At 54.6% G+C, this 27,652-nt stretch overlaps 2 protein-coding genes across 3 annotated transcripts in view; both read left to right on the top strand.

Annotated features, from left to right (window-relative positions):
- The first annotated feature begins 270 nt into the window (after positions 1-270).
- On the top strand, positions 271-7,544 carry RPL22 (ribosomal protein L22). The gene is made up of 4 exons (XM_043923325.1): positions 271-371; positions 2,201-2,305; positions 4,453-4,577; positions 7,352-7,544. The coding sequence occupies exons 1-4, from the start codon at positions 360-362 to the stop codon at positions 7,494-7,496; spliced, it is 387 nt and encodes a 128-aa protein (XP_043779260.1). The 5' UTR covers positions 271-359; the 3' UTR covers positions 7,497-7,544.
- Positions 7,545-12,245: 4,701 nt separating this feature from the next.
- The window catches only part of CHD5 (chromodomain helicase DNA binding protein 5), a 68,298-nt gene continuing 52,891 nt past the window's right edge, over positions 12,246-27,652 (top strand). Inside the window, exons 1-2 of one of the 2 annotated variants that reach the window (XM_043923289.1) lie at positions 12,246-12,622; positions 22,736-22,863. In XM_043923289.1, the coding sequence (XP_043779224.1) occupies positions 12,544-12,622; positions 22,736-22,863 (207 nt within the window). In that variant the 5' untranslated portion in view covers positions 12,246-12,543. The remainder of the gene's footprint in view (positions 12,623-22,735; positions 22,864-27,652) is intronic. The other variant, XM_043923290.1, reaches the window with a different exon arrangement.

Raw genomic sequence — 27,652 nt, forward strand, 5'->3', positions numbered from 1 at the left:
TTGTTGACGGTTTATTGAATCTCCTTATTCATTTTTTTAAAGACTGTCAAAAGTAGAGCGAATCCCTTCATTTCTCTTCGGGTTCGTCTAGTCAGGCTCCCCCCTCCGATCCTTTGCAGTGGGACAGGCTACTCGGCTTCCCTCCCCCTACAATCCTAGGTGGGAAGGGCGTAAGACGATGGGTTTTGGCATTCAGGTAAAAATAATCGCTCCCCGAGCGTACAGAACGGGGCAAGACAGTGGCGACCGAGGGGCGTGGCAGAGAGATTAGTACGGCCTGAGCCCTGCGTGCTCTGCGCGCTGCGGCTTCTTTGCGTCTGCGTATTTCGCTCACCTCCCTTTCTGCCTCCGCTGCCGCCATGGCGCCTGTGGTTAGTATGACTCCGCGTGAGGCCTGGGTTCTGGGGGAAGCACGTGGGCCTCACCGGCCCGGCCCCTACGTGGCTCTTGGCGGACGGCGCTCAGCATCGTCCTACCGGGGCCTGGCTAGCAGGCCGACCGGAGTGAGCCAGGGTGGCCGCCGATCCCCGCACGTTGTGGGCGGAGGCGGCCGCGGCCCGAGGCGCGAGGGGGAGATGTGGGGCTTTCGGAAGCCGCCGCTCGGGCTTGGGCTCCTGCCTGTGGTCAACAGGGAGCTGGGGGACTGAGATTGCAGCCTGGGCTGGTCAGCGATCCTTGGAGCCGGCGTAAGGCAGCCGAGGCCTGGGCCCGGTTACCTGGGCGGCGGGAGGGGAAGGAGGGGACCTGCCACTCTCGGGGACCGTGAGCAACCGGAAAACCTGTTGCGGACTCAGGGGATCAGTGGCAGGGTCCACGAAAGGAGGCCTCACTGGCCAGTTTTCACGAGGAGGCCTGGGCTAGAGGACCCTCTCGCGTCTCCGGAGGAAGTTAGATCTTAAAGGGCGCAGCTCTGCAGACCCTTTCCGGTGTCCGGAGAGGGCCCAGTTGGATTCTGTGTCGGCCAGGCTGAGCCTGGGCCGTGTGGCGCCCTCATGTCACTGGCTGTAGATGGTCTCCTTCCAGGTTACTTGGAGAAAGTTTCCCTACCCTTCTTTGTTGGGACACCTTTATTAACAGTTTGGGCGCATCTCCAGCTTTCTACCTGCTTGGGCCTTTAATGCTTTTAGGCCTTTGTATGTTTTTGATTTAAAACCATGGTGTGGGGGGTATGAAGCCCGTATCCTGCCGGCAGGTCCTCTGCTTGCTGATTGTGTGTTTCCGGGGCTTAAAGCAGCCCCTTTGATTGTTACTAGGAAGACATGTTAGGAAGGAAAAGAATGAGTGACTTTTGTCGAAGCCTAAGTGTTTGAAAAATTCATCCAGTTAATACAAGTTTTAGGTGAAGTTCTTTGAGACAGGAAAGGATGTGAAATGTGTTCTTGGAAAGGTCTTTTTAGATTCTGAATGGCTTTTAAAGTGCAACTACAGGTAAGTATGTTGTCCAAGTGCTTTTTTTTTTTAAATTGGAGTTGGAATTTGTAGAGGGAGAATATTTATATAAGGATCTTTGTGAGAATGAAGGAGCTGGAACCTTGTAGCTAAACTGGTGGTTTGAAAGTGCTCATTCAGAGGTTAAATCAGTTAGAAGGCCAGAAACTGTCAACAGTCTTGTTGTAATTAGAACCTTTAGCTAGACCCTTGTTCCATTTGGGGTTAGATGGGCTGCTAGGATGTGTGGTTCTGGTCACTGTCCTGAGAAAGTGGATGAGACAGGACGAAGGTAAAAAACAGATAAACTGGATTGGCCCCTGAGTCGGAAAAGTTAGGACATGTATTCAATTCAGATTAAAATTGTTTTAGGTATGCAAGGCATTTTCATGCCTGTGCCTTAATCCTGGAAGAAAACAAGTGAGTGTTTCTTTATTTTGGAAATTTTAGAGTGAATAAAAGGAAGCATTTCTTTTATTGTAGTTCTTAAACTAACAGACCTTCCATTATTCGCCTGGAAACTAGGGATGCTGGAAAGTGTAAATGGGAAAAGAGTGCTGTAATGAGTTTCCTTTTCTAGAGGGCATGACCCCAGAGCAGCATCCTGAGTATTATCCATCCTCTATCCTTGGCGCCCTTGCAGGGGAACAGAATCCCGTGGTTTTTGCATTTGTGTGTACTTTTACAACTCTGGTCTTTCCACTTCTGTTAATTTTTTTGTTTTTGACTGGTTATGCCTTTATCTCTCTTGTCATTTTTATCCTATTCTTAGAAAAAGCTTGTGGCGAAGGGGGGCAAAAAAAAGAAGCAAGTCCTAAAATTCACTCTGGACTGTACCCACCCTGTAGAAGATGGAATCATGGATGCCGCCAATTTTGTAAGTTACCCCCTGATGCCACTCTGGACAGTAGCAAACCCTTTCGGATATTGCTGAGAAGACATATTGGAGCCTCTTTGTTTGCAGGCTCAGGCTGCTCTGCAGGTCTTGCTGTTGGGTTCGACTCTGGATCTCTGTCTGCTTCTGGTTCTAAGCCTTGCTTTCTCAGGGGTGTGACAGTGAAGAGTAAAGGAGATGCACTGGAGCAAGTCACTGCCAGAGGGCCACCTTTTCTTCTTCAGTTTCCAAAAAGATCTTACTTAAAATTTATCTGGTGAACTTCCTTGGATCCAGCATCTCCTCTGCACTTAGGTGTGTTTAGGTGTAAGCTTGGCCCTGACGCTGACGTTTTGGGCCCAGGGGCTGCCTGTGCCCTCGGCCTGATGCTTGGTTCTGGGGCCTTGGACAGAGGACAGCATCTCCTTGAGCTTTCTGTTGTATTAAGTGCTAGAGCTTCAGTATTCATGCGAAAATATCCTGCTTGCTGATTTGTAATTGTAGCTTGGTTTTTTTCAGACCTTGCTCTGTACTGATTTTTTTGCCCTCATGTTGGCCCCATTCCCCAATACTCCTCTATTTCACCTAAATCTAGAAAAAATGAACCTAATTGCCACATTTTGGAATCTGCAACTTGGTTCTGGCATTTTACGCTTTGCTTCTCCATAGCCAAGCAAAGCTTGGGGGAGTTCAGACATACTGTTGTGTGGAGCCCTAAGTCGACATTTTCTCTTAAGTCTCCAGAGGTCAGCTATTGCCAAGATTAATATCATTACAACAAGAATAATTTTCAAATTAAAAAATTAGCAGCTTGGCCTATGGCCACGACTTACAAAGTGTGGTGTCTGGGTAGCCTGTAGTTGATTGCCCTCTTGTAGATGCCTGCCGTGCGTGGCCCTGGCCTGGCCTGCAGGTCCCTCCGTGGCTCCGTGTTCCTTCTGTCTTCTTGCTTTTCTCTGTGCCTCTTGTCCCTCCTAACTTGTAGCTTCTTCCACATTGTGTCTGATGGCCCTGTTCTGCCATTATTCCCTCCACTGTCTCTCAATATGTGTATGTGACTGTCTTTGTTTTAGGTGCCTCCTTAGGATAGAAAACAGTTGTTTATGAGTCTAAGACACAAAAGTTGAGATTTCTGACCTCATCACACTTCCTGTCGACAGTTAACGTAATGTATATTGGTGTCTTTTTTTTTTTTTTTTGGGCTGTGTTGTGCAGCATTTGGGATCTTAGTTCCCTGACCAGGGATTGAATCCATGTTCCCTACAGTGGAAGCTCAGAGTCCTAGTACCAGCAGGAAAGTCCCCAGATTGGAGTTTTTAAATAGAGGACTGTAGGGATGGGAGCTGAAGGGCCTTCCTGTCTTTGCAATATCAAGAAAACCATAAAAGTCCTCCTTTTTGGTCCGAGAGGTGAATGGCCAGCCCAGGCTTCCTCTGGGGTTTTCCGAGTCCCGTCTCTGGGCTTCTGGGCCAGTGTCCCTCCTGCTCTTCAGTGTTGGTGCACGTGGCCCCTCAGCTCTGGTTGCCATGTGTTTTTGTTCTTCTGCGTGGTTGAAGATTTATTTTCTCTGATCACACTGAGGACAGTGCTTTATATGTCTTAGGTTCAGAGGCTGCTTGCCATTTTTTTTGCCTATATCTACAGATGTAAGCTTGGGCCTAGGTTTCCTGTATACTCTTTACTCTTGACCCAAGAGTCAGAGACTGAACATACGACCAGCTATATGCTTAGAGATAGGAGTATAAAAAAATACTTTGGGACTTTTCCTGATGGTCCAGTGGTTAAGGCTCTATGCTTCTAATGCAGGGGTTGTGGGTTCGATCCCTGGTCAGAGAGCTAAGATCCCACATGCCACGTGGCGCGGCCAAAAAATTAAAAATAAGTAGTGTGTGAAAATGGTTCAGTCATGTCCAACTCTTTGTGACCCCATGGACTATACAGTCCATGGAATTCTCTAGGTCAGAATACTGGAGTGGGTAGCCTTTCCCTTCTCCAGAGGATCTTCCCAACCCCGGGATTGAACCCAGGTCTGCATTGCAGGTGGATTCTTTACCAGAAGAAGAGAAATTAAAGAAAATTAAAAAGTGTTTTGCTGGTGACATGGGTGAACTAGTCTCCTCACTAACCGGTCCATTTGACGATTTCTACAGGAGCAGTTTCTTCAGGAGAGGATCAAGGTGAATGGAAAAGCTGGCAACCTGGGTGGCGGTGTCGTAACCATCGAAAGAAGCAAGAGCAAGATTACTGTAACTTCCGAGGTGCCCTTTTCCAAAAGGTATGGGAATGAGAGGCGTTACTTGTCTGTTTCCTCAGCTAAGGTTCCCACCCACCCTGGCCAGGAAGGTTGCTCCCTGCAGAGTCATTTGCTTTGTGGTTGCCTCTGTTAACTTCTGGAGCAGTGTCCAGTGTGAGGGGTGGTGAATGAACGAATGTTACTGTGGTAGTTAAAAGTATTCACCTCTTGGTAGTTCTCTGCAGTTTTGTTTTCCGCAGCCTAAAGCAGTGGTCCCCAGCCTTTTTGGCACCAGGGACCAGTTTTCTGGAAGACAGTTTTTCCATGGTGGGGGGGAATGGTTCTGGCAATAATACAAGCCATGGGGAACTTCGCTGTCTGGCCCACTGCTCACATCCTGCTCTGTGGCCCACTTCCTATCAGGCTTCGGACCAGACGAGTCTCACGGCTTGGGGTTTGGGGACCTCTGGGCTAAAGGATTTCCAGCAGTAAATGATGCTCAGACTTGCTTAGACTGTATTCTTAAAAGTGAGCATATTACTTCCTTTGCCTCTAGATCACTTTGAACAGCTTTCATTTTTATTTTTAATTCTGTTTTTTTTTCCCTTTTGTTCAGTTGCTAAGTCGTATCCCATTCTTTTTCGACCCTGTGGACTGCAGCAACACTAGGCTTTTTTTCCTGTAAATGCTACCATAATTAGATGAGGGATCAGAAATCTCAGTTTAGACTGAAGCCACCTCATTTAATTCCTGTAGGCCCATTTATTTATTTTTTTGGTCCATACCACGTGATTGGCAGGATCTTAGTTCCCAGACCAGAGATTGAACCCTTACCCTTGGCAGTGAAAGTGCTGTGTCCTAACCACTGGACCACCAGGGAATTCCACTTTGCTTATGTTTTTAACTAAATCAATCAGCAAATGGCTGGGTCTCTTCACTATTCACCTGAAACTATCACAACATTGTTAATTGACTATCCCGATACAAAATGTTTTTGGTGTTAAAAAAAATAAAATTTAAATTAAAAAAAGAGAGATGACTTTAGAACTACTCCTTTTTTTTCTGGCTGTGTGACTTGTGGAATCTTAGTCCCCTGATCAGGAATTGAATCCAGGCCCCCAGCAGTGGAAGCATGGAGTTCTAACCACTGGCCTGCCAGAGAAGTCCCTGAATTACTCCCCTTCTGCCTGGCTGAGTTATTTTATGAATGCAGAAGGCAGTTAGATGGCATGAGAGACAGGATAACCGAAGGGCCTCCAAGGTGTACTTAACACCTGCCCCACCAGCCCCCGCTGAGCTCGCAGGGAAGAGCCTGCCGTCCTGTGGTCTGTTTCCAAATCTCCTAACCTAGTGTGAGAATGTCTCCTAACCCGTGTCACTTCAGTTTTCACAGATTTTCTCTTGTTTGACAAGTAGGAAAGGAAAAGAACCTGATCTGTTAGAACTATGTTTTCTTGAAACATTTAAGGGGCTCCTAATCTAGAACGTTCTTTTGGCCACACCAAGCGGGATCTAGTTCTTGACCAGGGATCAAACACGTGCCCCCTGCAGTGGAAGCTTGGAGTCTTAACCATTGGACCACCAGGGACCAGTGGAACATTTCTCACTTATCTCTGAACTTCTGTGTTTTAACCTAGCTTCCCCCCGTATTCTATTATGAAAACACTCCAGCCACCTTAACTTTTGAATTAACCCACTTTACCTAGATATAATATAGTAGAAATAGTAAATGGAAATAAAAGAGAATACTTTGTAGGTGAAACGACCAAATTGTTTTATTTTTATGTAGGGAAAAGTGGGTAGAATTGAACTGAGATCTTCACATCTTTGTGAAGATTACTTGGTTGGCGTAAGTAACACAGTGGAACATTGTTCGTTTCCTGGAGGTCTCGGGTTTCTCGGTTTGTTAACACTTGGTCCCATCTAAAGTGCCCGAGTTTGCCAGTGCATCTCATTTAGTCCTTGTACCAGTCTGAAGAGATGGTGAGTATCTTGAGTCCTGTTTTATAGAGGATGACACTGATGTCTAGAAAGACTAACTTGCCCAGTGGTGGGTTTGCTGAACATTCCATTCCCTCTTTATGGTTCTGGGAAGATGCCAGAATAGATAAACCCCAGGGCCTCATAAGCAGATGGATGAGAGAGCAGGATTGTGGGCTTTGTGTTGAGCGAAAGAGCCATTGTTGCCTTTAGGTGAACGGTTTCCTGACAGCAGTGTTTGGGGGTGAGGCTTAGCTCACATAGGCTTAGGTGGCCACTGGGCGAGTGGACTAAGGAGACCAGGTGCATAGGTGCACAGCTTGAGTTAGGGCAGTTGGGGGTGGGGGTGGGAGATGGACATCTCAAAGTGGGAGTGAGAATGTGACAGGGCCCTGAGCTGCGGTCCCGGGAGCCAGCAACCTTAAAAGGAGGTTTTAGTCAATGAGGTGAAGTACTTGGAGCTTGTTAGGGACCCAGCAATTTCTCAATAAAAGGTATTAAGATTGTGTGCTTAACTTCCAAGTGACCACCTTGATCTCTTTCCCCAGTGGTCACTACAGACCATTTTCTAGATGATGGCTCTTGTTTCATGGACAGCGGTCACATCTTAATCTGTTCTTATTTTTATGGCCAGGTTAGTTAGAAGAAATGTGGCTGATGTTTATTCTCATTAGAACAGTGACTAGGTATATTTCCCAACTGCCATTTTTTGAACCATGGGAAAATACCTTGAATTGTAGTGACTTTGAATGCACAGGTTTCATAAAAGTTACAGTGTTTCAGAATATAAGAATGTCTTGTGTCTAGTGGAGTTCTCAAGTGTTCTTTCTCTGCAGGTATTTGAAATATCTTACCAAAAAATATTTGAAGAAGAATAATCTACGAGATTGGTTACGCGTAGTCGCTAACAGCAAAGAAAGTTACGAATTGCGTTACTTCCAGATTAATCAAGATGAAGAAGAGGAGGAAGATGAGGATTAAAACTCAAATGGGAATATTTGTATAAGTTCTTAAATAAAATTTATCAACCAAAATGGTGGTTTTCCTTGTATCTCTGCAGTGTGGACTGAACAAAATTGGAACTCATAGTAAAAGGGCTTCACTTGGGCTGTCTCTCACTTGTTATTGAACTTTTTTTCTGCTTAAAGATTTCAATTCTTGTGGTAGAAATAGCAAAACAGAGCTAAGGCTCCTTCGAGGGAACTGACTTGTGTGACGCTGAGCAGGTGGAGGAGGGCCTGGGGGTTGGGGGTGAGTTGTCAGTTCCATTTGGTACCTCTCAAAGGCTGAGGAATACAAACGTGGCAACTCCCGATTCACTGCAGGCAGAACCAGGCACTTGCTTCTGAGGTTCTCTTTTGGGAAAGTGGCAGTGTTGAAAAAATGCAGGGTTCTGGGGCAGTTTTGTGATTCTGTCTTCATTTTGTGATCACAAATTACTCTAGATACACATGGTTACTATGTATGCTAATCCTTTTTCTTCCCATAGAAATAAAATGTGGTCCTTCAGTGTTGCCTTGTATTCTGCTCCCCCTCAGGAAAGGGTCTAGGGAGTGGCTCTTGTAAAAGTCCCAGGTGTTGGATTAAGGAAAGGTCTACAGTATAGGAATTTGTAAAATAATTGTTTGTGCAAGTCTTTGCAGCAAACTGTCATTCTGACCCCAGCAGGGGGAGCTGGAGATGAGGAGTAGTGGAGTTTGCAGAAGGGGGTGAGGATCTGTGGGATCGACACATGGGTTGGGATCGAAATTCTTCGATGCCCAGAGCTCTGGAGTCTAATTGGGGTTGGGTGTGAAGGAAAGGGGCTGGGAGACAACTCAGGCTGAAGAGAAGTGTCCAGATGCCCAGGGAATAGTCACTCCGTTTAGGCCACAGCTGGACTTAATGTCATTCTACAGACCAAACTGAAGGCAGTGTTCCCACCATACTATTCCCACAATGGGTTCTGTTGCCCTGTGTGTAGAGGCTAAAGATCCGAGGTCATTAAGATTGTAAAGATGTGATTTGCTGATAGAATCAAGAGGGAGAAGAGGATCTAATACCTTAAGGTGCCCTCAAGTCTAAACCATCCTGCAGGAAAGTGCATTGTCTTAAGATGATATAACAAATTCATGGTCTTCCAGAGCTTGCCTATGGTTCATTTCCACACCTGCAATTCTTACATTCTTGATAGTTGCATAGTTAGAAATGTTAACATTTGGTGCTTTTTGAGTTGAATTTAACATTGAGGGTTTGCAAGTTCATTTGTGGTAAAGTACCATTCTCTATGCAAATTTCTTGAAGCAGAATTATTTGCATGTTTCTGTTCTAGAGAAGACAGGGTTTCTTTCAAATTTAACTGAAGCTCTTTGGTACTGTCCCTTACTATGATTATTAATTTTGTTAGCAAGGTTGTGATTTGGGTTTGCAAATTGTACTTGTTTGTTGCACTGATGTTCCATTATAGAAACCTTAGTTGGATTGTAAAAAATTATCCCTGGGCTAAAATTAGTATATAAGTTTTTTCTTTTAAACTATTCCCAGGATTTAAAATTTGTAATAAAATTGAAACTTCTTGGTTTTTCTGTGCCTTTTTAAACTCTTGTGTTTTGACTTCTGATCACATACAAAAGTGGCTACACCTGGCTACTATTATTGTGCAAGGATTTTTTTTTAAAGGACTTCATGTTAATCTGTTTAACAACAAAAAAATTGGTTGTTCTGCTGTACCAGCAATGACCTTGAACTTCATTAAGTTTGATAAGAACATGTGTATTTTATTCCCTCAAAAATTTCTTCACCTTAGTTATGTTGCTGTGCCTCAGGTTCTGGAGAGTACTATAACCAAACTCTCCATGTAGAATTTCTTCAGACCCAGAGCCAGAGAAATAACTTGGCAAACACATGACTTTCTGATGGATGTGATGTGAACTTGAATTACTTGGCACCCATTATACCAGCTGGGCCTGGGCTACATTTTAGACCAATTTCCTTTTGATCTGTCTTGCCTCGTGACTCACCTGCCTGATCAAGGCACAGGAAAAGATTAGGTCATGGAGAGTTTGAAGCTGAGATTTCAGTTCATGCAGGTAGTGAAGTAGGAAGTTGGTACAGTCTTGTTCTCAGCTGACTCCAACTCCACCTCACCCTTGGCTTGATCAATACCAGCTCTTTAACTAAAGGTTTAACTTTGTTTTCCTTTCAAAGGCCCCTGTGACCACCCCACACACCCCATGACTCCTTCAGTGGTGGAGGTGTGCTTTTCTGTCATGTCATCCTTGCAGCATTTCAGGAGGAGCCTTGTTGAAATAGATGAGTTCCGGCCAATCAGTGGTGCCTAGCACTGAGGTGTTCAGAAACGTGTCACAGACATGGAGAAAGTGGGACGGTTTGATCATGTCATATACTAAGACAACTGGTCAAAATTAATGGGGCATGTAGACCTCAGCATTTTTAGGGCTCACTTGGTTTCTTGGAAGGTGGGCAGCATCTCCGTAAGTTGATAATGGTCCTCCAGCCACTGATAGGCTCAGGTGAGCCTGGAAACTGGCTTTGGCAGTCTGCTTTTGTCTCCCTTTCGCTGCCTGGCCCGTCTTCTGACTTGCTCCCAAACTTCTCAAGGCTGTATGTAGGGTCCTGTGCTGACCCTTTCCTGTGAGGGGGCACACCCCTAGGAGGTGGGTCCCTGGCCAGACAACCACAGATTTGGCAGTACCATGGCCTTTGCTTGGTAACCTTGGACAGAGTCAATATATATATATTTTGGTTTTGCTGGATCTTCTTTGCTGTGTGGGTTTTTCTCAGAAAGGACTGCTCTAGTTATGGTGGAGGATGATGACTAACATCACGACTGATTTGTGAAATTAAGCAGCTGGAACTCTTCTTGGTTGAAAGATATCTGACTTTCTCAACCTCACCTTGGGAACAGGAGCCACAGTTAGTGGTTCCTGTGTGGTGAGGGGCTTTCTGGTGACGGGCAATACTGTAGGTCCCAGCTTCTCTAGAGTGGGCCAGGGGACCTGTGGAAGTGCCCTGACCCAATTCCTCCATCCAGGAGGGGCAGGGGGCAAGGCTGGTGACAAAAGGGTGGGCAGTTTTTAGGGTTTTCTCCTGGATGGTTATCTTTCAGGAAGACAGGAGGTCTGGGAAGAGGAAGGCAGCCTTGCTGGGGAAAATGCAGGCCTGCTGAGGCATCCGTGATTGAGGCTCCCTCAGCTAGGTGCCCAGGAGGTGAAATACAGCTTCAGGAGACCGGGAGGGGCCCTTGCTTTCTTAGCCCGCCTCCTCCCTGCCTGTCCCTTGACACTGGCAGGGTGCCTGCCCAGGGTGGATTCAATGTCTCTCCTAATGTGGTTTAAAAGCAATTCAAGAGATGGTATTCCCAGCTCCCTGCACTTTGTCCAGGAGGCTGGACAGACCTGTCCTTGCCCAGGAGTGAATGAACAGGATCTTTGGTTTGAGACTTACTGGCAATTCATTAGACGGAAAGGGAGAGGAGGAATGTGGGACACATCTTTGCAGCCTTCCCTGCATCACCTGTCCCCTTCAGGCCACCTCCTTAAGAGGTCTTGTGCTGGGAGACTTCGCTAAGCGCCCACAACTCTCCTGGCTCCTCAAAGGCCCCAGGAAGGGTGAGCCTGCCTGTTGATGCCAGTGTGGCATGGGTACTGGTGTCTGTCCACCTGGAGGAAGCAGGTGTTCAGCCAAGACCAGAGAGGTGGATGCCAGAGAGGAGACCGTCTCACAGCTGCTTTGGGCTTCCGGAGTCAGGTGGTTCCTGCGGGTCGCTGGCGCCACGGGGTCTCCAGGGGGTTCCTCCAGAGATGTCTGGCCCCAGGCAGTGAGGTGAGGGTTCCGGGCTCTTCCAGGATTAGAAGGCCGGCCAGCCTGTCCTTCGCTGAAACTTTTGCGTTCTTAGAGTAGCTTTAAGACTCGCTGCAGCCGAGACTGGCAGCGCTTATTTAAAATTCCAGTTTTGCTCCCCAGGGCTCTGGCCTCCCTCTTCACCTTTAACACCCGAGGACTGGGGGCGCGGTTCCTTCCCACTCCGCGACAGGTGTCGCTTCAGAGCGGGAGTTTTGGGCACAGAGAACGCGGTTCCCCCTCACCCCCGAGGGGCTGGATGTATTTAAAGCCGACCGGCCAGGAGGGGCGTTTTGGGAGGGGTACGTGGGCGGTGGGAGCCGCGTGCGATGGAGTGAGGGAGGAGCCAGCCTGCAGATTTTTCTGGAGGAATCAGACCCGCTGTCTCCAGATCGGCCCTTCCCCAAGTGCGGAACGCTTTTTTCTTCGAATGTTCTTTGGAAAGGGGGTTATAGAAGCGTGTTTGGCTCGGTGCGAGGCGACCAGGGGCGGGGCGCGTATGAGTAGTGAGGAAGCTCGCTGCCCGCTGCTCCGGGGACCCGGCCCCTGCGCCCTTGGGGACCCTTCCCGGGCGGGGGCGGCGGGGATGGCGGGGGCAGCGGGCCCTGCCGCGGGTACGCGCGGGCCGGCCCTTCCCTGCCTCCACTGGGCCCGGCCCGCCCGTGTCCCAGCTGCCCGCTTGGCCGTCGGGTCCCCGGGCGCGCGGGAGCCTCGACGGCTCCCCCTGCCGGAGTGCCGGGTCCCCCACCCCGCACCCGGAGGCTCCGGACTAGTCCCCCCAACTTGTTCTCTGCTGTTAACTAGTCGCGCTGCCGGAACGATGGGATGGGGTTGCCACAGCAACCAGACTGGACGTCACAATCCGGGCATGTGTGCCGCCCCCCCGCCGTGCCGCCGTGCCGCCGGCTCTGCCGCCACCACCTCGGCCGGCTGCGGGACTCGGGCTTAGGGGCGCGGTGGGCGGAGCAGCCCGGGCTTTGCGGGGAGCTGGGCGAAGGCGGCCGAGAAGAAGGGGGTCGAGACGGGGGGGTGGAGGTTTGGGGGGGGGGGGGGGCAGGCGGCCGCCATCTTCTCGCCGAGGCCGCCTCGCCCGCCTCGCGCGCCCGTCCGGCAGCTCACGGGTTAAGGCTGGCACCGCGCCCGGCGGGAGGGGGGGCGCCCACCTCCCCTCCCCCCCGTGCCGGGCATGCGGGGCCCGCTGGGCACCGAGGAGGAGCTGCCGCGGCTGTTCACGGACGAGATGGAGAACGAGGACGAGATGTCAGGTGAGCGGGGCGCCGGCTGCGCTCGGGGCCGGGGCGGCGGGGGGCGCGGGGACCGGCTGGGCCCGGGGGCCGGACCTCGCGGGCGGCGCTGGCGGCGCGCGGGAGGGGGCGCCGGGCTGCGGGCTGCGCTCCCGCCCTGCTGGCGCCGCGCGGCCAAGGGCGCGGGGCTGGGCGAGCGCCGGGGCGCGGCGCGCGGGCCGCCAAGGGCGGGTGCTATTGGGGCCACCCTGGCCACGGTGCGGGCGGAGGACCGCCGGGGGCCTGCGCCGGGCGCCCGAAGCGGGGAAGGGGCGCGGCGCCGCGGGGGTCAGCCCGCGTGCCCTTGAAGGGGGCGGGAATCGCGCTCGGCTGCTGGAGCCGCGCACCCCACGCTCTCGCCCCGCACCGCGCACCCTTGCCCTCGCGGGGACCGGCGGGGCTGGCGGGACCAGATACTGGGACCCGGCCTATCTCGGCTCCTGGGTGGGCTGGGTGGGGCCCGGAGCGGGCGGAGGACGGGACGGACTAGGGGACCGGGCGAGCGCCCGAGCAGGGGCGACTTCTCTCCGGGCCCACGAAGGCTCCAGGCTGAGGCGCGCGGGCTCGGACTCCGCTCCCGGTTCCCGGCCGCCGAGTGCCGCGACCGCCGCTCCCCAGCACTTTGCCCGGGCCGCCGGCGTCGTCCTGGCGCGCCCTAGCGCCGGCCGGCGTCTCCAGCCCGCGGTCGCCCGCCTAGTGGTGTTCCCAGCCCACCCTGCTTTGGCTCCGGGCCTGACTCCCAGGGCCACCGCCCCTGCCTTTCCATCCCTCTCCTGAATTCAGCAGAAAACAGGGCTTGTGCCTCAGGGGCAACCTTGCAGGATCATTCCTTACTTAACTGCTCACCGTGTGTTTGGGACGTTCCCCTCCCGGCACAGCTGGGCAGGGCCTCACACTGTGGGCCGGCCGTCTTCGTTCCCTTTCTTCGTTCCCTTCCGGAGGACTCTGTCACATCTCAGCGTCCCCACACCAAGTCATGGCCCCTTCTGGCCTCCCAGGGGACTTGCGGGAACTGCGGGAGCCCTTCCTCGCCCTTGAGTGTGCTGTTTGGCCCCCGGAGCCCCTTTTCCAGGGGCAAGAGTATTCCGCACATTGGCACCTCAACTCCTGCATGCAGGAGGTGAGAAGGGGAGGACCCAGGTGGCAGTTCTGTCTCTTCCTAGACGGGATTCCCACCAGGTGGCCACGCCCACTGGGGGGGCCTCCTCACCCCTCCCCACTTGTTTGCTTCCTTTAACATGGTGACTGGGGCCTCACCCTGCTCTTCAGATAGTTTGGCCAAGTTTGCAAAGGGCCTGCTGGGGTGAGGGGATTGGGGGTGAGGTGGCCCCACATGGGCGGAGTTGCTTGGACAATGGTTGACTCTTAATCCTGGGGGCCAGGGAATTAGGCCCATTTCCTGGAAGGGAACACAGAGGCCCAACACAGGCACTGAAACCCAGGGCTGTTTTCTACCGCGGAAGCTGGCTTAGGGAAAGCTGGTTACTGGCTTCCTTGGTGCATGGCACTCGGGGCGTGGCCCTTTGTGGCACTGGTTGATGGGGGCAGTGGACAGCTGAGAGTGCATGAACAGGTTTATTTCCAAGACTTTACCAACCCCCTGATGGGGTCCTCTGTCCCCCTGTGCCATACTCTCTGAATCTCTCTGGTTGTGTCAAGGCTCCGAGAGTGGGGAGAGGAGGTGGCCAGGGAAGTGCCCCCAGGCCGATGGGCACCCAGCTCACTCCTTTAGGGCCAGAGGGCTTGGGCCTTGGCCAGAGTCGCCTGCCCACCACCTTGTCTCCCTCCTGCTTGCATCCATTGCTCCAGGCAGGTGTGGGGGGTAGGGTTGGCCCCAGGGTCTCTAGGAAGCCCCTCAAAGCCCTGCCAAGCAGAGACTACAGCTTGTCCTTCCACAAGACCAGGTGCTTGACCCCAGGGAGACACCTTCAGAGCGTGTCCTGAGCCTTCCTGAGCTCCTAGCCCCTCTCTGTGTCCCAGCCACTGTCCCCTCTACCTGGTCCACTGCAAAGCCTCCTAACCAGTCCTCACCGACCACACTCTGCTCGGCAGCCAGGGTCACCTCTGTAAACACAAAGCAGACCCCAGCCCACTGGTGTGAACTGACTGCAAAGCCCCTGTTCTACTCCACCCCCAGTGCCACTTCCCACCTCCTTGCTCATGTATTAGCCTTCTAGATTCTTCTGGAACCCCCCAGGTTCCATCCTGCCCTGAACATTGACTGTGACCTCTGCCAGACCCAATATTTCCTGGCTCACGACTGCCTCCTTCCTGCTACTCGGGTCTCCAGCTCCCGGCTGAGCGTAGGCCCACCCTCTCATTCCCAGGCCCGTTTTAATGCTTCCTTTTCTTGACAGTATTTCTCTGGAATATTATCATCAGCTGACTTGCATCAGTGGGCTTCCCCACCTTGAGGTTGACCCTGTGACCACCCACTGTGCCTGGCACTGTGGGTGCTGGAGAGAGGGGCTCATTCTTGGAGTCTGAGGGCTGGGGGGTCCCTGGGTCACCCTGACCTCTGGACATGATGACAGCCTCAGCCTAGGCCTTGTGTCTCTCCTGAAGTGCTGGCTGCCTGGGCCCCTGTCCTCCCCTTCAGCCTCTCTGCAACCCTCAACCTGAGCTGGTGACCGTGGCCCACAGGGATGGGGGGCCGGCAGGTCTGGCATGTGGCAGTTTGCCAGTGGGCAAGCCGGTGTACTGGGAGCTGTCACGCCAAGTTTTCAATCTGCTGTGGTGGGCTCAGTACTTGTCACATCTACTTTCCTCGGTCAGCCTGTCTCCCACCCTCCTCAGCAGTGTTCTTGCCACCCAGATTTGCCCAGGCCAGCTCTCTGGCATTGAGGCCAGTGGGTGAGGAGGAGGGAGGAGGGGGTCTTGGAGGAGGAGGGCAGGGTATGGGCACAAGGACCCTGGCTGCCAGAGTCTCTTGGGGATTCAGTGGGCTAGTCCACGAGAGGGCTTGAGAGAGTCAGTGGCTCCATCTCTGCTGCTTGTTCGTGACCTGACCTTGGGCAGAACACCTGGTCCCTCTGCCTCAGTGTCCCCACTTGTGGAATGGGAGTGTGGCACCAGCTACCTCATAGAGGGGTTATTATGAGGACTGGTGAGATGGTGCACGTGGAACATGTAGGTCACAGTGCCCAGCACATAATAGGTGCCCATAAAGTGTGGCTTATAATTAGCACCATCCAAGGGGGGCAGTTGGCCTGCTTTCCCCAAGGAAATGCTTCCGAGACATGCACCCTCATCTGGTAAGCTGGGGGCAGGGAGCCTGGGCTTGAAGGGCTGGAGGGAGGTGGGGAGGAAGGGAGAAGAGGGCTTGGCACTCCAGGCCTTTTCCTCAGAGGTCCCTGCCTGGTAGGCCCAGCCTTTCCATCCCACACAGTCAGAGGGGGTGGGTTTCCTAGAGCTGGTGAGCCCAGCTTCTCTCCTGGCCAGGTAGTAGGACCACTCTGGCACTTGCCTGGCCCGTGCACCCCTAGCCCACAGGACTGGGCCCCACCTAGGCTTCTGTGGGCACAGAGAGCAGGAGGGAGAGAGCACCATGATTCCCAAAGGTCTGTGTCTTCTTAACCTGTTCCCCCGCCATTGGGGAAATGGTGAGAGCCTGATCATATTTAATACATTTTGCTGAGAGGAGGAAGGCACAATATCAGCACTCTTTGATCAGTGGCTTGGCCTGTGAGAGACTCCCCTCATTCCCAATTGATCTGTTATTTCATCAGTTCATTCAATCACCCACTCACTTGTTCATCCACCCACCCATGTATGTACTCTCTGAACATCTACCCATCTAACCACAAAACTAACTAACTAACCATATACACCCACCACCCACTGGCTAGCCATCCATCCAACCCAGTCTCCATCCATCCATCCATCCATCCATCCATTTATCCATCATCCATCCTCCTGGCGTGCTGCAGTCTATGGGGTCACAAAGAGTCAGACATGACTGAGTGACTGAACTGAACGGAATCCATCCATGCATCCATCTGTCCACCCATCCATTTATTTATCTGTCCAGTCCATCCACCTATCCATTGGTCCATTCATCTATTCATCTATCTGTCCATCCATCCATCATCTGTCTATCCATCCATCTACTTGCCCACCCAGCACAGATTTCGTGCATGCCTACTCTGAGCCAAATACTGAACACACTCTATAGTGTCTGACCTTCTGGGGGTTTTGCAGGTAGAACTTTTGAGACTTTCTGCCTTTGGCTCTGTCCTTATTTCCCTCTCTCTCTTTGTCTTCTCACTTTGTCCTCCTGTCTGTCCCTTTGTCTGTTCTCCAAGTCTGTCTTCCCTGAGTCTTTGCTTCTCTCTGTCTGGCTGTCCCTCTCTTTCCCTCATGTGTCCCTGGCCCTCCAGGGTTCTCTCCCCATCCCCTCCCTCCTGCCTCTCTTTCCTCCTCCTCCCTGGCAGTGCTCTGGGCCCTCACCCTCCTCCCTCCTCACTCTTTCCGGGCCCCAGTCCCTTAGGGTAAAAGCCTGCCCTGTTCCCCCCTCCTGCTGCCTGCCCATGGTGCTCAGGACTGACTCTTTGATGAGACGCCAATGAGGTGATGTCTGGGTTTTGTTAAATGTCATAAATAAATTATTAATCCTCTCCTGAGCAGAAGTACTGCCCCCCCTCCTGCCCCTGCCATTATCTGTGGAGGCCCGTGATGTGGGGGCACTCTGGGGACTGATGGGAACCTTAGCCTTGGTGGCCCCTCCTTGGTCGGCCCTAGAGTGGCCCTGAGAACCCCTGGCCCAGCGATGTCTGAACCCCCAAGTCCTTCAGTTCCCACCATCCTAACCTTCCTGAGGTCCTGGGCCCCACCTGCCATTGCCAAGCACTTCAGTTGCATCTCACAGTTTCTAGTTCGTCATCCCGTGAGAAGGGCAGTGCTTGGCCCGTTTGTTGTTTAATTTTTATTTATTGATTGATTTTTGGCCACGTCACTCGGCTTGGGAGGATCTTAGTTGCCCAACTAGGGATCACACATGCCTTTGGCAGTGGAAGTGTGGAATCCTAACCACCTGACCACCAGGGAATTCCCAGGACTCGGCCCATTATAAGGATGAAGATGTGAGCTCAGGGGAGAAGGGGCTGGGGGCCACCCACCAGGCAAGGGCGGGGGTTTGAAGCCTGTGCTCCCCTGTCCCTCCTCCTGGCCACCAGGTGGTCTTGTCTCCTGTCTGGGGGAATGGAAGGAGCCCCTCTCCCCAGGCCCTGGAGGAGAGGGTGGACGCTGGGCTGGGTCCCCATCACTGACATTTGCTCACTCTTTTGGACCTCTGTGATGGAGCTCTTGATCTCGCTCCTGGCTCCGCCTCCCTAGATCCATCAGCTGCCCGGAATCAGATGACCTAACTCTTCCTTTCAAAATCATGTTTTTCTTCTGCTCTGATCACCTTGTGTTTGCTAAGTTGCCTGGGGGGCTGCACTCTTACCCAGGCCCCTCTGGGCTCTGCTGCTGCCCCTCCCCAGAGGACAGGGGCAGGGGGTGGGCAGAGCTTGGGGACTTGGGGTGGACTAGCTTAGACCATGCCCACCCAAAGGGAGCCCTGATGACCTTCCAGAGCAGGGGCCAGCCTGAGTCACCTCAGCGTCCCCAGGGCACATCCAAGCATGACACAGAGGCAGTGCTGTTTAAATGCTTGTTAAGTAGGTGCAAGGAAAGGCTAAGTTCTGTGGGGGGGGGGGGGTCCTACACCTGGAGGGAGGGGCAGGTGTGGGGACCACCGGCCAGAGTTCTATCCTGGCTCTGCCGCCTGTCAGCTGTGAGACTGAGAAGTGGGAAGTGATGAGATCCTTGGAGCCTGTTTCCTCATCTGCAAATGAGGGTAATATTACTGTCTCCCCGGGTTGCTGTGTGGAGTAGATGAAGTCCTATAAACAAACATACGCTACCTGCTTCGAGCCTGGTGCAGGCGGTAGGTAGATCCACTGTTGTAAGGTGTTTCTCTGGGACGGGTCCATCCCCCTAAGCCAGTGTGTGCAGGGAGTTGGTGAGGGGCTGGGCATAAACTCGGGGAAAAGCCACAGAAGGTACCTGTGTTCACGGTCCCCCACATGTCCCTCTGTCTTGTTTCTGAAGCAGCCTCCCCTGCCCCCTCCCCTGGCCTGGGAAACAGAACAGGGCAAATGGGTCCTAATTACAGCCTGTCTGGGATCGATGGAGCCTGGGGCCCTGGTTGGTGCGGGAGGACACTGCCAGGCAGCCTGGAAGGGCTGTGGGGCAGCCAGGCAGAGCTGGGAGCCAGGCGGGGCTGGGAGCCGGCAGGATGAGGAGTCCTGAGGCTGCTTCTCTTTGGTGGCCTCACCCCAGGGAGCGCGGGCTCCCACGTTACTACTGGCTGGATGCCCTGGGGAGGGGGTGGATGCCCGGTCTCTGGGAGGGGCACCAGGAAGGGTTGCTTGGATATGACTCCTCAGGTCTGGTTCTGGAAGAAGCTCAGAAGACAGAGGAGGGGGCAGGGCTGGGCGGGAATTATGGGGGTTTGTGGGAGCACTGTCACAGAAAGTCAGCCCTGGGGGTCCTCAGGGCTACCAGAAGCCGTCTGGGAGAAGACAGTGCGGGTGGGCAGCGTGGGGTCCTGTTCATCGTGTGCCAGTCTGGAACCTTCCCAGAGGAGGAATTTAACCAGGCAGATGGCCCTGGGCTGTGAGGTCTCCTGGGAATGGAGGGAGAGGTCTGTCCAGGGGCCGAGGGCCTGAGGCCTTATCCTCTGAGGCCGGAGCTGTGCTTAAGGCTTGAGATGCCCCTACCCCGTTCCCAGGCAGAATGGGGCACCGCCCATGGGTGATCCCAGCTTTCTTCTCGAATCTCCTGCAGCCACCTGCACATCCCCTTGTCTGTGCCCGCCAGCCGGTCAGTCTGTGACTGTGTGCTGGGCTGGCCTCCCCAGTCTGGGGAACTGCCCTGCTGAGGGGACGGGGCATGTGGGGAGGAGGCTGGAGGAGGGGGAGGAGGGAGAGGCCCCCTCCCGATTGCATCAGCTGAGCCTGTTACATAACTGTGCTGGGCATTGCCAGGGTGTGGGGGCGGCTCTGCCCAGGCGGTCTCTTTGCAGCTCCAGGGGAGGTGAGGTGGGTGGGGGAGTGGGCAGGCGTGGACGGGCATCGGATTCCCAGCCTGGCTCCCCACCAACCATGTCGTTGTTCCCCAGAGCCCTCCACTCCTGGATGGCTCTGGGGGTGCCCCTGCACCTTTCCAACTGGCACGAGAATCTTTACCCCTCCCACGTCAGGGTCCAGGGGACAGGATGGGGTTGGTTCCTGCCTCCTCTGCCCGGCTCCCCTCAAAGCCTGCCCACGTGAATCCCAGCTTTGGGCCCACCCTCACTGCCTGGCCCTTGTGCCAGCCACAGCAGCTGTGCCCTCCACAGGGTCCTCGGCACTGCCCCCCTCTGCTGGTCAGGACCACTGAGTGAGCCTCCCGGGGATGGCCAGCATTCAGCCCACCCTCAGGTCATTCCTTCCTCCGTGACAGCTCCCTCACCTGCCTGGAGTTGGCTCTCTCCACGTCTGTCATCCACCTGGAAGGATGGGGAGGGGCTGGGACTCGGGTGTGCCCTGCCGCCTGCTCCAGTGGACCAACCTCTGCTGTGCAAGATGGAGGGGGGGGGGTCAGGCCACAGGCCCTTGGCTACCCTGGAGGAGACCCTGGTGCAGAGGGGTGCCCAGTCGGTGGTGCAGCCCTTACTTTCCCCAGGTAGGGAGTGGAATGTGTGGGAGATGGCTCTCCAGGGCATAGGGGTGGGGGGGCATTCACTGGGCCGCCAGGGTCACCAGCGCCCTCTAGCTGTATTCAGAGTGTGACCAGGGGCACCTTCCCCCTCCCCACTGGTGACTGTGGGGAACAGGGGTCTCAGGCCCCTGACTGTGTGCTAAGTCGCTTCGGTCATGCCTGACTCTTTGTGATTCTCTGGACTGTAGCCGCCAGGCTCCTCTGTCCATGGGATTCTCCAGGCAAGAATATTGGAGTGGGTTGCCATGCCCTCCTCCAGGGGATCTTCCCGAACCCAGAGATCGATCCCACATCTGTTATGTCTCCTGCATTGTCTTCTTTACCACCAGTGCCCCCTGGGAAGGTCCCAGGCCCTAGAGTAGACCCCTGTGGAGGATGGGGGGGAGGATGTTGGGGGTGTCCAGGGTGCAGATGTGTGTCCAAACATCTGTGGGTCTGACACATTCAGCAGCCAGGATATTTTGCTCTAAAAGGCATCCTGAGGGGGGGGGTGTTATTTAAACTTGATTCATCGAGGACACTCGGTCCATTTCCCAGAGGAAAGTCCCCTGGGTGGCCCTGGCACGTCTTGCCTTCCTCAGGGTCTCCCAGGGTGTCAGTCTCACAGTGGGGTCCCTCTCAGAGACCAGCCTGAGGCTAAGTGAGACTCCCCATCCTGTCCCCCACCCCCCGGTGCTTCTCTGTGCCCCCGCCCTGTGCACATGGGCCATGAGGGGGACAAGCTGCTGGTGTGGGGGACTGGCTTTCTTGAAGCTCCTTTGGTGGACCCTTTGGAGGTTCGATTGGTTCATTCTGGAATCTTTCTTCATCCTGGAAGGGCAGATGTAGCTCTCCTCTAGGTGTTTTTTTTTTTTTTTTTAATGGCATTTTATATACTTAAAAAAATTATTTATTTGGCTGCGCTGTATCATAATTGCAGTACGTGGGATCTTGGATCTTTGCTGCAGCATGGGGGAATCTCTGGGCTTCCCAGGTGGCGCTAGTGATAAAGAACTCACCTGCCAGTGCGGGGGACATAAGAGATGAGGGTTTGATCCCTGGGTCAGGAAGATCCCCTGGAAAAGGGCATGGCAACCCACTCCAGTATTCTTTCCTAGAGAACCCCATGGACAGAGGAGCCTGGTGGGCTACAGTTCATGGGGTCGCAAAGATTTTGGACACAACTGAAGTGACTTAGCACGTGGGATCTTTAATTGAGGCATGTGAACTCCTAATTGTGATGTGTGGGATCCAGTTCTCTGACTAGGGGTTGAACCTGGGCCTCCCGCATTGGGAGCTCAAAGTCTTATCCACTGCACCAGCAGGGATGTCTCTGGGTGTTTGTTCTTCCTGTGTCGTCTTGCTGCCTTTTGCCCCCAAGAGGACCCTCCCATTCCCCACCTTCACCCCAGCCCCACAGAACTCAGGGCTCATACCCTTTATCCCCCTGACATTCTGGGTGGGAGTTAGACACCAGCCACAGGCTCCCTTTGGGGGGTGGTGAGAAGCACAGAGATGCCCACGTGACATATTTGTCTGCTCACCTGGCCTTTTGGCTGCATGAAAGTGCAAGGAATTCAGGAAAGGCAGGCGGTTTCTAGAAAACACACCTCTCTCTGTCGACTAACACACTGTCCGGAGCACCCAGTGGAGTGTGTTTGGCACCTGCTGTGCCGGTCTCGGTCCACGTGATGGGGATGGGCCTGTGTGGATGCAGGTGGGGACTAGGCCAGGTGGCGGGGCAGTCCCCATTAAGGGGGGTCCTGGCCTCCGCCCTGCTGGTCTCTCCTCCAAACTCCCAGGCACTTGCCCCACGGCCCACCTGGCATCACCTAGGGTGATGTCACCTGCACGCATGAGCTGTCTCCTGGCCCCACTGTGGGCCTCTGGAGGGGAGGTAGGCCCTGACCCTCCCTGGGCCAGCTGGAGATGGCTTTCTGACTCTGTGGAGCTGCTTTCTTCTCGGGGAGCTGGGTCAACAAAGCTCGTCTTGTTAGTCAACAAAGTTAGTTGTTTTTGTTCCAGTTTCTGGAGCACTGTTGTAGTGAGGAAGATGGTTATTGTCCCATTTCACAGATGACAGGAGGAAAGGCCCAGAGAAGTGGAATGGTGTGACATGGCCCGAGGGGCTGGGTTCCACTCAGCGGGTCTGGGGGATGACTCTCAGGGGTTGGGGCAGGGGAACTAGGTGGAGGGAGAAGGGGTGGGCTTTAAGTGGGTACAGGGAGGGGTGGGTAGGCCTGGGACAGTTGGATGGCAGAGGAGCTTGCTGTCCAATGGCCCTGCCTCTCACTCTGTTCCTGGGTTGGGGAGTGGCTCTCCCTAAAGGAAGAAGCAGAGTTAACTCCCTCCCCCTTCTTATTCCTTCAGAAGAAGAAGATGGTGGCCTTGAAGTCTTTGATGACTTTTTCCCGGAGGAGCCTGTGAGCCTCCCCAAGAAGAAAAAGCCCAAGAAGCTCAAGGAGAACAGGTCCAAAGGGAAGAGGAAGAAGAAAGAGGTGAGCAGGGCCGGGGCCGTGGGGGCCTTGGCTGCTCCTCCTGGGCCTGTGGAGAAAGACCTGGGCTCCCAGAACCTTACAGCGACAGAGGGTGTGTCCTGAGATCTGAGCTTGTGTGAGAACACCAAAACTGGCATCTGCCATGCGCAGTGCCCACCGATACCTGCCCTAGATGGGTCTCACGTTGTGTCCCATCAACTTTAGTTCCCCGACCAGGGATCGAACCCAGGCCCTCAGCAGTGAAAGTGCAGCGTCCTAACCACTGGCCCGCCAGGGAGTTCCCAGGTGTGCTGTCTTCTTAATCAGGGTGTTCTGGGGTGTTTATTCTTTTCCCCTTGGTGGCTGACCTGGGCCATGACAATACGGGGTCCCCGGCGCTTGCACCTCTTCACGGAAGGGCCTTTATTCCCGCTTGCACCTGTGTCCCCTGCCTCCGCGTCCACTTCCTCGGTGCCCTGGGCAGCACCTTCTGCCATCGCTGGCAGGCGTCTGTCCCTCGGGTTTGCTGCATCCAACCTGTTGTGACTTGGGGTCCTGAGGAACATGATCAAAGTGGGAGAAGAATAAGGAGACCTGAGTATGGGATGGGTCTCTTACGAGTAATTTGAGTGCACATTTCCAGAACACTCCACACGGAATCACTTTATCCTCAGCATCGATGTTGGGAATCGGGGTCAGATGATCATCACCTCCTGGCAGAGGGGCAACCTGGGGCTGACTTGCAGCTTAAAGCCCCTCGCACTCAGAGGGGATGATCCTAGGGCAATGTGGGGACTCCTGTCTCCCACTACGTGGGAGCTGCCACCTCTCCTTGGAGTTACCCCATCCTCCAGGTAGCCTTATGGGGAGGGGGTGGTGTTCACCCTGCTTTACAGAGGAGGCTCAAGAGATGAACTTGCCCAGGGTCACAGCGACATGGCTGAGATCTGGCCCCAGGGATGTCCAGCAGCCTGTCCCCCTAGCCTGGTCCTTCCCTGGCATGTGGGATTTTTGGAGGGGAAGCGCTGTCAGTTCTCTGGCTTTCTCGCCTCCTCTGTCCGGAGGAAACCTTCCTGGTCCAGCCTCGCAGGGGAGGCTGTGGGGGAGGTGTTAATGGGCTTGGTGACCCTGGGGGTAGAGTAGCAATGTGCTTGTATGTGGAGCCTGCTGGAACTCTCTGATGTGCTTCAAAGGCCACCATGGGCCTCTGGCTTGTCCCTTGCAAGGCTTTGTGTGGGGGCAGTGGTGGGGGGGGGAGTGTTATGACTTCAATATGGAAGGTCCTTGAAGATGCTGCAGTGGGTGGGGAGGAGGAGACCCCTGAAGACAAAAGGCCTGTGATGCCGGGCAGGCCATGGTGGGTTGGATTCTTCCCCAGATCTCCCCAGACCATTGCTTGCACCTGTCTGAGCCTCACTTCTGTGTCTGCGGTAAGGGGGTGGTGATCACTTTGCCCCCAGCCCCTTGTTCGGGGGCTAGTCAGATGTGGGCCGGGAGAGGGGAGCCTTCATATGACCGGTGCCACGGGAAAGGCCAGTAGCCTTGGGGACATCCAGAGTGTTACCTTACAAGTGTCTGGAGGGCGGGCCCTGCCCTGGACCGTGCCCCCGGGTTCTCATGGTGGTCAGCCGGGGCTGGCCTGTCAGGAGCCTGGGGACTGAGGCAGGGAGGGGTCAGCCCCGCCTCCTCCAGCTGGGACCTCACAGGTGTGTCCTGTCTGTGCTGCTCCTGGAGCTAGGGGTCAGCCTTCCTCTCGAGACTGCCCGCTGTGCTGCTGTCCTTGCTTCTGGGAGGTCCCCATAGGACAGCTGCCCTGTCCAGGCTCCTGACCTCGGCTGTCCCTGAGCCTCTCCCTGCCCTCTGAGGCCTTGCCAGGCTGTTCGTCTCCTCGGGTGCATTAGACTGCCCTTTCTGCCCCTGGAGGGGCCTGAGTCTCCGCCGGGCCCAGCACCATCCCTGTCCGACACTCTGCTCTGCATCACTTTTGCACCTCAGCTTTGTCCTCACCGCCCACTCCTGGCATCCTGGGCTCCCTGATCAGCAGGTCTGTCCCCTCCCAGGACACCCCACCCCTAAACCCAGGGCTGTGTGTGGGAACGTTTGTGAGCTGAAGCATCCTGTCCCCATTATCCAAGAGGGGAAGTGGAGGCAGGAGAGAGGAAGAGGGGGACCCCTGCCTGGAGGCTCCCATTAGGGAGATGCAATGGACCGGGCCCCCTGCAATGGGGGGACCTGCTGCAGCTCCTCTCCCCACCCTGGCCTGCAGGTCTGTCCTTGTTGGGAGTAGAGAATAGATGGTGTGGGGCTGGTGGGGCCCTGAGATGCAGGGGTCGACTTCCTGGTCGAAGCTGTGAAATCTGGACCTGCTGCGGCCACTGGGCTCACCCCCCAGACCCGGGGCTCCCTGGACGCGGGTGGAAGGGGATTCTGGGTCCTGGGGCTGAGCACAGGCACCTCCTTCCCCGCGTCCTCAGCGGTTTCTCTCTTTCAGCTTCTTTCCTGGGACAGGGAGGGAGGCTGGGCCAGCGTGGGCTGTTCCATCTGGCCCTTGGTCTCAGGCCTCAGGCTGGGTCTCTGCCCGGCTCCCAAATGGTGATGGAGGCCCATGAGGGGAGCACCAGGGGCCTGTGGCCTCCCTTCCTGGCTCCAGGTGGGGGTGAGCTTTCTCTGGCCTTCCTGGATACTGGGTACAGCAGGCCCCTCCCCGAGGCCCTGGTCAGGAAAGAGGCAGGATGTGGGCAGAGTCTTGGCGGCAGTGAGGCGGGGGCTGGTTGAGGGGCGTGTGGCCAGGGGAGAGGGGCTGGTGGCTTCTGAGGACAGGAGGGCTGGTGCCTGCCATCCGCACGCTGGGATTACCCTGCTCACCCAGGTCTCTCGTCTCCTTTCTCCAGCCCTACCTGGACACAGGGTTTTGTTTTTGTCTCTGAGCCCAGCTCTCACTGCCATGGCTGGAACTTGGCCTCTGTGAGGGACCCATCTCTTGCTACCTCTTCCCTGGCTTCCCTTGCCCTCCTCTTCACCCCTCTGCATTTCTTCCCTGCCCACCTCATCGTCTTCCTGCCCTCTCCCCCATCCTTTCCTCTCTCCCTCCTCTCACTTCCTCACTCTCTCTCCTTCCTCTCTCCACTGAGATGCAATTCCAGATCTCAGAGGGAATGGAGGCCAGGGGAGACTGGAGGGCTGCAGGAGCCTGGGCAGTGCCAGGAAGGCCCCCAATGTGGCTTTCGGACCATGGCTGCCCCCCGACCCCCCACCACCGCACTGCTGAGAGCCTGGCTTGGCAGCTGTCAGATTTCCAAGGTCTAAACACGCTACTGCGGGAGAGAGGGATTTCGGCCACTGTGTGCTCACTGCCTGCTCCTCCACCCGCCTGCAGACCCGAGTTCTCATGATGTGGGTGAGGGGGATGTCACCCCTTTGCTCCTTTTCATCTCCATCCAGGTGGCCCCAACCCAAGACCATGGGTGGAGGGAGCAGAGGGCCCCCCAGGTGGTGGAACCCATGAAGCAGCAGGCTTCTGGGGGGAGGGGCTGGGTCGGGGGACAGGCAGCGAGTCGTGAATTCTGATTTACATAAAATAACCGGGCTTCGGCCGGAACCTGAGCATATGTAGATGAAGCTCCTTGTCAGACCCAGCGCAGGAGGGAGAGATGATTTCAACCTGTACTGCAGCGGTTACCATAGCAACCAATTATTCAGTGCTAAATTATAACTGTTTATAACACTCGTGAATGGGAAGGCTCATATTTCATTCTTTCTTTTTCCCTCTCAATCTTGAAGGACCCCAATTTGAGAATGACCAACTCTCCGAGTCCCTCCTTTTGAGTTGAAATGCCTCCTTTTTAAGAGATGTGGTGTGTGCCAAGCTCAGGCATAGAAGGAAGGGAGAGGGAGATGGAAGGCCTGGATGGAGAGACATCTGCAGAGCTGCGGGGAGGGGGGGAGGGTGGACACTGGCTGCCCGCTAGGGATCCCCAGGGCCTGCACTGGTGGCTTACTGTGCCTTTCGTGGGCCCAAGGCTCAGGGCAGAGACCCCCTTCTGCCTACCCCCAAGTCCTCACATGCCCAGCCTGGGAGTAGCATCTAAGGCAGTTTTGCACATGGATTCTGTTGGGACTCCAAGTTCACTTGGGTTCTTTGACCATCAGGGGCGTCCCCTGGAGTCACACCCGGGGCAGCTGCAGCCCAGAGGACAACGTCAAGGTCACAGCCTGATGAGTCCTGATGTTCAGAGCCCAGGTGTGGCTTGGGGCTGAGGTTGCTTTAGGGATTTTTTTAGGGCATTTTTGTCCTGTGCCTTTACCTACCTTGTGAATGTGGCTTGGCCCGCACCACCCCCGAAAGTTTCAAGATGCCGTATGGCTGGTCTACTCCTAGTTTTTGGTCCTTCCTGCCCTTCTGGCCACTGGCTGCTCTGCATCCCTCCGGGTCCTGCTGATGGGTGCCCCCTCTTCCAGTTGTTTTCAGAACCATGTGCTGCCCTTCCTTTTGCCCCTTTGTCTGCAAGGGAAGATTTTGGAAAAACAAAACACAGGAGAGAGGAGGCCCTGGTCTCGATGGATGCAGAGAGGTGCTGTGGGTACAGAATTATTATACCAGTGGGAAACTCATCCCCAAAGACCTGTCCTACCGGCCACCAACCCCCCTGCCCCTGGCTGTGTGAGCAAGAGGGCTTGGGTGAGATTGGGGTACAGATAGGGGTGGACCAGGCAAGCTGAGCCTCATTTTGGTGGGGGGAGAAGGAAGGGCACAGAGGAGATTAGGGAATGGGTGGGGAGTTGGAGAATTGGGGAACCACCTCTTCTTTCT

The sequence above is a fragment of the Cervus elaphus genome, chromosome 14, assembly GCF_910594005.1.
Source record: "Cervus elaphus chromosome 14, mCerEla1.1, whole genome shotgun sequence".
NCBI lineage: Eukaryota > Metazoa > Chordata > Mammalia > Artiodactyla > Cervidae > Cervus > Cervus elaphus.